Source organism: Aegilops tauschii, chromosome 7 (genome assembly GCF_002575655.3).
Source record: "Aegilops tauschii subsp. strangulata cultivar AL8/78 chromosome 7, Aet v6.0, whole genome shotgun sequence".
Classification (NCBI taxonomy): Eukaryota; Viridiplantae; Streptophyta; class Magnoliopsida; order Poales; family Poaceae; genus Aegilops; species Aegilops tauschii.
The window spans coordinates 644792454-644804478 of record NC_053041.3 but is presented as its reverse complement, the minus strand read 5'-3'; the positions used below and the strand labels follow the sequence as shown (position 1 = coordinate 644804478).

Here is a 12025-nt window from a genome sequence, read left to right as displayed (position 1 = left end):
TTTTTTTCAACACCTTGTATCATCAATTCTTGCCACAATGCAAAGTTGTTTCCGTTTTTCACAAGTTTCATATTTTTTTTTGGAGTTTTCTTGTTGAAAAAAGACCGATAAATGACCGAACGTGTCGCAACGTGCAAACGGATTCCGAATTCGTTCGAACCAGGCATGGATGACTACCATAGGCACGCACTATTGGTGGCAACAGTTGGGGTCATTCCTCACATGTCCAAAAAAGCATGTTAGACAGAGGGTATTCGGGTAGACCAGACGGGTATGTTTATGAACACGTGGTTTTTGACATCCATCAGATGGTCCCAAGTTTTTTTTCCATCACCTTGTATCACCACTTCATGCCATCATGCCAAGTTGTTTTCATTTTTGACAAGTTTTGTATTTTTTTGGAGTTTCCTCGGTGAAAAAAGAATAAATGGCCGGACCAGTCCCAACATGCAAACGGTGTCAGAATTCATTCAAACCAGGCATGAATGCCTACCACGGGCACACACCTTGGTGGAAAATTTGGGGTCACTCCTCACATGTCCAACAAAAATCATGTTAGACAGAGGGTGTTCGGGTAGGCCAGAAGGGCCAGTTTGTGAACACCTGGCTTGTTACATCCGTCAAATGGCCCCAACTTTTTTCCATCACCTTGTATCACCAATTCATGCCACCATGTCAAGTTGTTTTCGCTTTCAAAAAGTTATGTATTTTCTGGGGTTTTCTCGGTGAAAAAGGTCGATAAATAGCCAAACGTGTCGTAACGTGCAAATAGTGTCCGAATTCATTCTAACCATGCATGGATGCCTACTATGGGCACACACACCATTGGTAGAATGTACAACAAAAACCATGTTAGACAGAGGGTGTTCGGGTGGCCAGAAGGGTTTGTTTCTGAACACCTGATATTTTGCATCCGTCAGATGGCCTCAATTTTTCCCCATCACCTTGTATCACCAATTCATGCCATCATGCCAGGTTGTTTCCGTTTTCGACAAGCTTTGTATTTTCTGAAGTTTTCTTGGTAAAAAAAGGGTGATAAATGGCCGGACATGTTGCAACATGCAAATGGTGCCATAATTCATTCAAATCAGACATGTATGATTGTATGCCTACCATGGGCATGCACTGGGTGTACAAAAAGACCATGTTAGACAGTGGGTGTTCGGGTCTATTCGTGAACACCTCATTTTTCGACATCCGTCAAATGCACTATTTTTTCCCATCACCATGTATCACCATTTCATGCCACCATGCCAACCAGTACTTTCATAAGACAAGTTTCTGATATTTTTGAATTATTTCGGTGAATAACGGCCTATATAATGGCCACACGTGTCGCAACATGCCGACAGTGTCATAACTCATTCGAATCAGGCATGGATGCCTATTATGTCAATGCCAGGCTACGGCAAAAGGTTAGGGTCATTTAACCATAGTGCAAAAAACACCAGTTAGGAATAGGCTGCAGGACTAGTCCAGACGGTTGCATCCGTGAGCACGTAGTTTTCTTAAATTCAATGCTTCTTTTATTTCAAATATGAAATTTCCATAATTATGAATCAACATGAACAAATTTTTATGTTCTAACCATTTATTTTTAATTTATCAATAATTTTGGAAATTCAAATTATTTATGAAAATGTTAAAAACATTAACAATTTTATGAAAATTGCTAACAAATTCCCAACAGTTGCTGAAAATTGTGAACGAAAAAAAACTAAACTCAAGAAAGGAAAAAAATGAAATAATGAAAAAAATAAAATGTATTAAAAAATGCGGCGGCCATGGCCCGACACACCGTCCGGCCTGTTGGGCCGGCCAAGCATGCCACTTCGTTGTGTACAAGAAGCAGAAAAATGGAAACCACACACCAATGTAAGGGCATCTACAACGCAGGCTCTTAGGATGGGCGCTAGTTCAATTAAAGATGAGAATGATGTGTTGCACTTCAAGCCTAGTTCTGTTACTAATACTTTTGTCAATTATTTTAGATACATCTTCTCCTCACCAAATGTTAACATTGGGAGACCTTTTCTCACCACTCATTTACCCGAGAACTCTTTAGATCCCACTTATTTTATTCCTGATAAACATGAAGTCTTGCAGATTTTGAAAGATATGAAGCTTAATGCTTCTCCGGGTCCGGATGGATTTAATGTTGAATTTTATTTGGCAGCCTGGGAGTGGATAGGAGAGGAAGTCACTCAGCTTGTGGTAAGCTTTTATCAAACTGGTATCTTACCTCCTCATATAAATGATACTAATATCGCTCTTATTCCGAAAAAGTTAGTGCCTCAGGTTCCTATGGATTATCGCCTTATTAGTCTTTGTAATGTCGTTTATAAAATCATTGCTAAATCATTGGCTAATAGGATTAAACCTCATCTTCCTGATTATATTGATCCTGCTCAGCAAGCTTTTATTGAGGGTAGAAGAATTAGTGATAATATCATCATTGCTCAAGAGATTACTCACACTTTCTCTCTTAAATCATGGAATCATCAAGCTTTCATGCTGAAAATTGATCTTGCTAAAGCTTTTGATCGCCTAGAATGGAATTTCATTGTGTCTGCTCTCACACGTAAAGGATTGCATCGTCATTTCATTAACTTGATATATGCATGCATTTCCTCGCCTACTTTCTCTGTGCTCATTAATGGCCAGCCTTCTCATAAATTTAGAAGTTCTAGAGGTATTCGTCAGGGCTGTCCTATGTCTCCTTATTTGTTTGTTATTGCCATTAATGAGCTCTCTCTTGCCCTTAATGAAGCTCTAGCTGCTCAACATCTACAAGGAATTTCGCTGGGACCAAATTGCCCTCCTACCCATTTTCTGTTGTTTGCAGATGATCTGTTGGTTTGTGGCCAAGCTAATATGCAGGAAGCAAATTCTATGGCTCAACTCATTCATCACTTTTGTTCTATTTCAGGTCAAACTCCAAATTGGGCCAAATCGGCTATTCTTTTTAGTACTCATGTCAGTCAATCTGCTATACAAGAGATTAAGCAAGTTTTTCCTGTTTCTACCATGAACAACAATTTCACTCATCTTGGTCATCCTCTTATTCTTCCTGCTAAAAATAGAACTGTTGCATATAACTTTCTTCTGGATAAATTCATGAATAAATTGCCGGCTTACAAAGCTAATATGATTTCTCATCCTGCTAGGCTTGAATTGATTCGTTCTGTTTTCTCTGCTATTCCTGTTTATTATATGGCTAACATTTTGTTCACTAAGAAGTTTATTGCAAAACTTACTGCTGTTATTAGGAATTTCTGGTGGACAGGTGTTAGGGAAAAGGATTCCAGAAGAAGCCTTTGCCTTAGAGCATGGAAAGACATATGCGATTCTAAGAAAGAAGGTGGGCTGGGCATAAGGAATTTGCAGGCTATTAATGAGAGTCTCATTATTGCAGCAGCTTGGAGAATTGCTAAATCACCTTCTTCTCAGCTGTACCTCATTCTCAAAGCTAAATACTTTCATGACTCTTCTATTTGGACAGCAATTTCTTCTCTGCCTAAATCAGCTTTCTGGACATCTGTTTTGAAAATGCTTCCCAAGTTGAAAGATCATTCTTTTTATCAATTAACCCAAGGTAATATCTCTATTTGGAGCACACCATGGTGCAGTCTTTGGGCCTCTATCCACGATCATCTTATTATTCAAGAGCCTGGCTTCATATATCCTTCTTTAGTTCGGGACCTTTGGCTTCCTGGTCAAAAAGCTTGGAATTCTGCTCTTGTTAATTCTCTTTTTCAGCATCCATTGGCCTCTGTGATTCTCCAAACGGACATTATCTATGATGATGGTCCAGATCTGCTTTGTTGGGATCTTTCTTCTAATGGTATTTGTTCTTCTAAATCTGCTTATAAGTTTTGTTTGCAAGAAATTCATGAAAATCCCATGGCTGCTCCTTCTTCAGTGTCTTTGGAGGTGAAGGACTTTCTTAAGTTGATCTGGAAACAAAAGCAAATGTTACCCAGAGTTAAAACTTTTTCTTGGAGACTCTTTCGGAAAGCTTTGCCTACAGGTTTAAGGGCGGGTCGTTTTTTCACTCATATTTCTCAGGCTTGTTGTAGGTGTGGTAAACAAGAGGATGAATTCCATTTGTTATTTTTGTGTGATTTTGCTCGTGCGGCTTGGTTCTCCTCTCCTTGGTTCATTAGATCAGATGTTTTAATTCAAGGCCATACTAGGTTGCATTCCTCTATTTCTACCTTTCTTAGCATGTCTCATCCACATGTCTCTATCGAAAATATTCTTAATTTTTTGTGGTGTCTTTGGAAGGCTAGAAATGATTTTCTTTTTGATCGGAAAAAAGCCCTCCCTCATCATGTGCACATTGTTGCACAAGCCTTGTCTTATGATTTATATGATGTTTCTAATCATATGTCTAGCTTGCAGGAGGTGCCTCAAGTTCAACTTTCTCCTGATCAACTTCCTCTGCAGGGAAAGACTCTTAAATCTGATTTGCTCGTTGTCGGTCCTAAAATATACTCTGATGCAGCTTTCAGATGTAAGAAAGTTCCAGGATTGGTGCAAGGTTCGGTTGCTACTGGAGTTGGAGTCTATCTTTCGTGGCCTCAAGATCAAATTGAAGTAAATGTGCAAGTTCAGGCTTCAGCTCCAGCTACATCTTCTCCAATACAGGCAGAAGCATTTGCACTTTCTTTTGTGGCTCATCTGGCTAACAGGCTTAACATTATTCACCCAACTTTTCTTATGGATTGTCTATCCTTGGCCTCATTAGCTGCATCGGGTGAGATTGTGGAAGCCAATACCCCATGGAGCATCCGGAAACTTTTGGGTGATTTCTTCAAGCAAGTGTCAAATTTGCAACCTCAAGTGTTTCATATTTCTAGGGAAATTAATGGAATCGCTCATAATGCATCTCATCAGGATCTATGTTCTAATGTTGAACCTGAAATCTGTTGCTTTGCTTTAGCTCATAGACATATATCTTGCCCTGTTGTTTCTCTCCTAGATACATTTCAGGTTCAGGGCTTTGTAATTCATGTTGTAAGATGCTACTGAGCTGAATGAATTTGGCGCTTCGTGCGCCTTTTGTTGTTTAAAAAAAAGGATGGGCGCTAGGGTCCCAATCCTGGCCGTTTTGATAGATTCCTGGCCGATCCTGGGATTGCCACTTGCGTCGACGCCGCTTGCGTCGTCGGGCGCTTAGTTTTTTTTTCCGCACGAGTTTGTTTGAGCTGAGCCGGGCGCTAGTGTAAGCGCTAAAAAATAGAGGAAATCTGGTAATCTCAACAAACTACAACAGCTTGATACGGCGCCTCTGCGTTGGAGGGATCGATGCTAGCGCATCTCCGTTGCTTTTTTTAAGCCGTTTAGCGCCTGTCTATAGCGCTGAGCGTTGGAGCCCGAGACTCTTACGCGGGCGTTAAACATAAAATTCATTTTTTATTTACTGTTAGCGCCCATACAAGAGTCCCTGCATTGTAGATGCCCTAAGTTGTCCCGATTGATGACTGCGTTGTGTATTAGAATCGGAAGTTCCGAGTTCGAATCATGTTGCGTGCATAATATTTTCGAGGTTACTGGGTTGCCAGTACGGTACGTACAGCGGTTACTCAAAAAAATCTACGTACAGGGTGGGCCCTTTAGTATGAAAGGGTACAAATTAATCTTAGTCCTTCTTGTATTTAGGGGGTTGTACCGAAGCGAAAGTGATTAGCCAAGCTGAAAATTCTGCTGAGGTATGATCACGGGATGAGTTGTTAACTTTTAGGTCATGGACTACGTGGTGTCGGAGAGATCCCGCAACGTCGCATACTCACACTGTGAAGAGGGAGACTCAGGTGTGAACACAGCGTCGGCTACCAGATTTACCCAAGTTGTGAACAGACCCAGGCGGGAACAGGAAGCTAGCCAGTCCTCCCACCGCTCCTCCCTCCCGCGCCGCGTGCCCCTCCGGCCGCGGCGGCCACCCTCTCCCCCTCCGGCCTGCGGGCCGTCGTCCACCTATGGCTCGTAGGCGGTCCTCCCGCTGGCGCGGGCAGTAGCCGCTGCTCCTCCCCGCACTCCCATGTGCCCGCTGGTCGCGCGGCGGATCTGGTCCCTGCGGCGTCCCCTCGCGAGTTAATGGCGGATCCAGCCGCCCAGCCGCGTTTCCTGCTCCGAGGCGAGTGCCCCGGGTCGTCTGCATTGGCGGATTCCGCGGATCCGGGCATGTCACCGCGCCCCCGCCTCCAGTCCATCATCGTGGCTGCGGCAGATCCAGCGGTCCTTCCCCTTCCCCCCTCAGGATGGGAGGCCGCGCATCCAGTCCATTGTGGTTGCCCCGGCCTCCTCGGTCAATCTTTCCTCTTCGGGGGCGGCCGGTGGGTGGAAGGCAGTCGTTTCCAAGAAGAGCAAGAGGGCAGGCCGCGGCTCGCCGGGTAATAGCGCGCCCCGCGCGCGGCGTGGCCCGGGCCGGCGCGCCTTCAATGCCAACCCCGGGCGGGCGGCCTTCTTAAGCCGTTTCCAGGGGGTATGCTTTCGTTGCCTCAGCTCCGACCACCGCCGCAAAGATTGCCGTGACCCCGTGCGCTACATCATCTGCAAGCTTCAGGGCCACTTTGGCAAGGAGTGCCCACAAAATCCCTGCCGGCAGGGCGCCGGCGGCCCTGTCCGTGCCAGGCTTGGCCCTGCGCAACCGCATCAAGCGGTGCAGCAGTGCCTCCGCTTCCCCGTCCCTTCCGCCCCCGCTCCGCCCCGGCCCCGCCCATGGACCGCTTCCTCCACGCCGATCCCTCGCGCCACCCCCGCACCAGCCACAAGTTCATCGTCGCCTCGCCGGCGGTGGAGCATGAGGAGCACGTCCCGCGCCAGCACGCCGTCACGCTGTCCGCCGTGGACCGGAGGAGCTCCACCACCCCCATGGCGGTCGGCCTCGCCATCGAGGAGCAGCTGCGCTCCCTGCCGCACCAGCTCTGGGTGACTGCCCACAAGCCGGAGGACTTCCTCGTCATCTTCGACCTCCCGGCCCATCGGGACAATGCCGTCCGGCGCAGCGTCCTCAAGGTGGAGGGCAGCAAGTTCCTGATCCGGTCTTGGAACGAAGACGACCACGCCGCTCTCCTCAAGCTGACCCTGCACGACAGGGTGGTGGTCGAGCACCTCCCCATGCAGCTCTGGACTCTCGAAGGCGCTGAGGAGGCGTTCGGCGACTGCTGCCGCGTCGACCGCCTGGACAGCCGCACCATCGCCCGCGACAACACCAGGCTATTCTCCTTCTGGGCCTGGGTGTGGGACGCCGCCCACATCCCGACGAAGCGTGCCCTCTGGGTGCTCAAGCGCGGTGCGGGACGGGTCGACGAGGTGCTAGGGTTCGCTCCCCCGGACTGCAACACGCCACTGCCGTCGGGCGTGCGCCGCTACGATCTGCTCGTACACGTCAGACTGCGTCGAAGACTGGGCTCCACCTTCCTCCGACCGCTCCTCTCACTCCGCGCAGAGCGGCATCCCTTCCTCGGAGTCGGAGGACGGCCGCCCGCTGCCTCAGATCGAGTCGGGGACGTGGGCGGAAGGCGCGGAGGACGGCCAGAGCCAACCCCGCCGGCTTGCCCCGCGGGTTTCTGCCTCGGGCTGCCATGGTGCTCCTCGCAGCGCATGCCGGGACCATGAAGATGAAGACGGCAGCGGCAACGGGAACGGCAGCCGTTGCCGCCGCTCCTGGAAGGACAAGCTGCTCGGGCGCGGCAAGGACAAGGGCCCCGTCGTCGCGGAGGCGTGGCGCAGGCGGAGCAGAACTCCTTCAAGCGGCAGGAGGGAGCATCGGGCCAGGGGACGCTCCACGCAGTGCCAGCCTCCCCTCCTCTCCCGCTGCTCCGCCGCGTCTCCACCACCCCGCCCCCCTGCGCCGCCCGGCCCCGGAGGTCGACCCCATCCTCGCCTCGTTCTTCTCCGACAGGGGAAGGACGGTCTCCCCACCACCCAGAACCGATGTGATGCAGCAGGAGTTCGAGCGTGCCATGCTGGACGCGCTATCCAAGCCCCTGGAGTTTGCGGGTGATCGCGTTCTGGGGCCTGAGCTTCCATGACCGTGCTCTGGGCCCCGACCTGCTGATGCGCTGTCGTGTTGTCCCAGCAGCGGCAAACGTCGAGCTCCAGGTGGGAGTGGTGACCCAACAAGTTGATCACCTGCAGTTGGCCGAGCGTGAAAAGGGCGAGGAGGGCCTGGTCATGAAGCTGTTCAAGAAACCACCCCAGGCCATCCTCCCCTCCCCCGCAGTGGCCCCCAAGCGGTCCTCGGCCCCACCAAAGACGTGTTCCTCCTCAACTCCGGCAAGACAGAGCGCCCGTCAAGCTGCCACGAACAACGCGGTGCCTGTGTCCAAGCGGGGCACCATGCGGCTGATCCAGGAGCTGGGCGGCCTTGGCCCCAAGGACAAGTTCACAGAAAAGGCGGCCGCGGCACTGGCTAAGAAGTTGAACGAGCCCCTCTCCGAACGCGACATCCTGGGCATTGCAAAGCTCACCGACATGGACCCGGAGGCGCTCAAGATCGCTGCCGGCATGGCCGGCCCTGACGGTGCTGCCGATGCGGCTGCTATGTGATGTTTCTAGTCCATTCCTGTAGTAGTCTCCGTCGGCGGCCAGCCTTAAGTTGGTCTGAGTTAAGATTGGTGTCTATGTTTGTCTTCCTGGTAGAGTGGGTTAGGTCCTGCCGTCGTCGGGGTTTTGGGCCTGTTGGTGGCCGGCGACGCCCCCTGGACGGCTTGGTGGTGTGTTGTACCTTTTCATGTTCTTCCTGCAGTAGTATCTATAGTCGACGGAGAAGTTTCAGGTGTCCCCATGTATGAAAACAACTGTGCCGTGATGTGCTGGAATGTGCGGGGTCTGAACTCGCCGGCGAAGAGGGAGGTGATCAGAGAGGTAGCAGACGAGCATAGGCTAGCCATTCTCTGCTTGCAAGAAACCAAGCTTGAAACCTGGACGCCCCAGTTGGCCCCCGATGTAGGTGGTAGCAGGTTAGATGGCTGCACGGTGCTGCCAGCGATGGGTACCAGAGGGGGCCTCGCCATCTTTTGGGACAAGGAGGTGCTGCTGGTCGACTCCCACGCGCTAGGGCAGTTCTCCATCACCGTTTCTGTTCACGACATCGCCTCCTCGACCACGTTCTGGCTCACAAACGTCTACGGCCCAACCGACGACAACCTGAAGGATGCTTTTCTAGCCGAGATAGCCGCCGCAGCCCCGCCGCTAGGTCAGCCTTGGCTTCTGATGGGCGACTTCAACATCATATATCAGGCCAGTGACAACAGCAATCTTAATATAAATAGAAGGATCATGGGTAGATTTAGGAGAGCCATCGACTTCGCGGGTCTGCGCGAGATAAAGTGCAAAAATAGAAAGTTTACGTGGAGTAACGAGCGGGAGCTTCCAACTTTCTGTAGCATAGACAAAATCTTCTGCAACAACGACTGGGAGTCGCTCTTCCCCTCCTTCATGCTGATGGCAGCTTCAACTTCCTGCTCCGACCACTGTCCGTTGCTGCTAGCTAGTGCCGCTGCCCCGCCGAGACGTGTCCGCTTCCGCTTCGAGAGTTTCTGGGTGCGCTTTCCGCATTTTCAAGAAACCGTCCGCCGGGCCTGGGAGAGGCCTGTTGATCACACCTGCCCAATTGTCAGAATTAAGGTGAAATTGCAGAGAACAGCGAAGGATTTGCTGATTTGGAGTAAGCAGTTGTTCGGGGGGCGAAGCTCAAACTTCAGATTGCCAATTATGTTATTCTGCGGCTAGATATAGCCCAGGAGCAGCGCCCCCTGTCCCCCGCTGAATTTCAGTTACGCAAACAGCTAAAACTCCGGGTCTTGGGGCTGGCGGCGATTGAGCGGGCAAGGAGGAGGCAGGCATTGCTCTGGCTGAAGGCGGGCGATGCCAGCACGCGGTTCTTCCACGCAAAGATCTGCTCTCGGAGAAGGCGCAATTTCATTCATTCACTCACCACGGCCGGCGGCACTGCTACTGCTCACGAGGACAAGGCCAACATTATCCATGATCACTTATGTTCCCTCCTTGGATCCAGTCTTCAGCGCAGCTGCACGTTCAACTGGGAAGAACTGCACCTGCCCACTGTGGATTCCCGAGGCCTCGACGCTCCATTCACAGAAGCAGAAGTGTGGGCTGCGATCTGTGCTTCCCCGACGGAAAAGGCGCCGGGCCCGGATGGCTTCTTAGGCGGCTTTTTCAAAGCGTGCTGGCAAACAATCAAGCCCGATATCATGGCCGTGTTCAATCACTTTCACTCCATGGCAGCAACAAATTTTGAGGAGATCAACGGCGCTCTCATCGCCCTGTTGCCAAAGAAGGATGGGGCAACTGAGGTGGGGCATTTCAGGCCCATAAGCCTCATTCACTCGATCGCCAAGCTGATTGCTAAGGTTCTGTCCATTCGACTGGCCAGTGTTATTGCACCAATCATATCTCCGGCCAGAGTGCGTTTCAAAGATCCAAGTGCATCCATGACAGTTTTCTGTTCGTGCAAAATTCTGTTCATTCTCTGCACAGAAAAGGGAGGAGGGCCCTGTTGTTCAAGTTAGACTTCACGAAAGCTTTTGATTCCATCTCATGGGAGTACTTATTGGAGCTATTGGGAAGGCTGGGGTTTAGCAACCGGTGGCAGGAATGGATTGCTGTCATGCTTTCTTCATCAACGTCTGAATGCATGCTCAATGGGGTCTCGGGGAATCGCATCAAGCATTGAAAAGGGCTACGTCAAGGAGACCCCTGTCCCCTCTGCTGTTCATATTAGCGATTGACCAGCTGCATCGTATCCTTCAAGTCGCCACGGAAAATGGTCTGCTTGCGCCCCTCCCCGGCAAGCTCAGCAGCACCCGGGTCAGCCTTTATGCAGATGACGCTGTGATTTTCGCCAACCCTGACAAAGAGGAGGTCGAGGCGCTCATGAAGATCCTAAAACTATTTGGGGAGGTCACGGGGCTAACGATCAACCAGGAGAAATCTACGGTTTCAGCGATCCGATGCACTGACCTGAACCTGGCAGAAATCCTTCAGAGTTTCGGTGGCAAGCAGGTGGGCTTCCCCCTAACATATCTAGGGCTGCCAATCACCTTGGGGCGGTTAAGGATGGTGCAGCTTCAATTTGTCCTGGATAGAATCAGAACCCACCTCGCAGGATGGAAGGGCAAGCTCCTGACGCTGGCCGGCCGGCGCGTTCTGGTCAAGTGTGTTCTGTCGGCCATGCCCACCTTCGCAATCACCGTCCTGCGAGCTCCAAAGAAGTTCTTCGCTGAAGTAGACAAGATCCGTCGCAAATTTCTGTGGGCACATGAGAAGGAAATCACCGGCGGCACTTGCAAGGTGAATTGGCACCGCGTGTGCTCTCCGACTGACTCCGGGGGCCTAGGTCTCCACAACCTCGAGAAGTTCAGCAGAGCGCTCCGCCTACGCTGGCTCTGGCTTGCCTGGACAAGCCCGGAGCGTCCATGGGTGGGCACGGATCCCCCTTGCAACGACGTTGACCGACGGCTCTTCGAGGATTGCACCAAGGTCTCGGTGCACGACGGGAAGCGGGCAATATTCTGGCGCTCAAACTGGCTGCCTGGGGGGGCCGCTCTACAGGCGTTTTCCCGCGCTATATCAGCATGCAAGGAGGAAGAATCGGTCGGTGGCCGAGGCCCTGTCTGGCGACCGGTGGATTGCTGATCTTCAGCACGGCAACCGCGCTGACCTGGTGGTAGATTTCGTCGGCTGTGGCGCGTCCTTGGATCGGCCGACATCGCGTCGGTGCAAGGGGTCCCGGACGTCATCAGATGGACGGCGTCCAACTCCGGCGTGTACACCACGTCCTCGGCTTACCTGGCTCAATGCGACACCTCAAGAAGGTCGGGCTTCACCAAACTCTTCTGGAAGACGTGGGCACCGGCGAAAGCGAAGATGTTTTCCTGGCTGCTCCACCAGGATCGGCTATGGTGCAACAAAGATTGCAACGACGAGGATGGCCCAACAACTACTTCTGCGGCCTGTGTGCAAGGCATCTGGAGTCCTCCCAGCATTTGTTCTG

The 12025-nt window shown here is 51.1% G+C and overlaps 1 protein-coding gene across 1 annotated transcript; it reads left to right on the top strand.

Annotated features, from left to right (window-relative positions):
- Positions 1-8817: 8817 nt before the first annotated feature.
- Positions 8818-11667, top strand: LOC141027600 (uncharacterized). The gene is made up of 3 exons (XM_073504682.1): positions 8818-9676; positions 9742-10382; positions 10765-11667. The coding sequence occupies exons 1-3, from the start codon at positions 8818-8820 to the stop codon at positions 11665-11667; spliced, it is 2403 nt and encodes an 800-aa protein (XP_073360783.1).
- The last annotated feature ends 358 nt before the right edge of the window (positions 11668-12025 follow it).

Coding starts and splice junctions, on each gene's coding strand:
- LOC141027600 (XM_073504682.1), top strand. CDS start 8,818: ATGTGCTGGAATGTGCGGGGTCTGAACTCGCCGGCGAAGAGGGAGGTG. Junction 9,677..9,741: donor GAAGGATTTGCTGATTTGGA/GTAAGCAGTTGT, acceptor TTCTGCGGCTAG/ATATAGCCCAGGAGCAGCGC. Junction 10,383..10,764: donor TCGCCAAGCTGATTGCTAAG/GTTCTGTCCATT, acceptor GCGATTGACCAG/CTGCATCGTATCCTTCAAGT.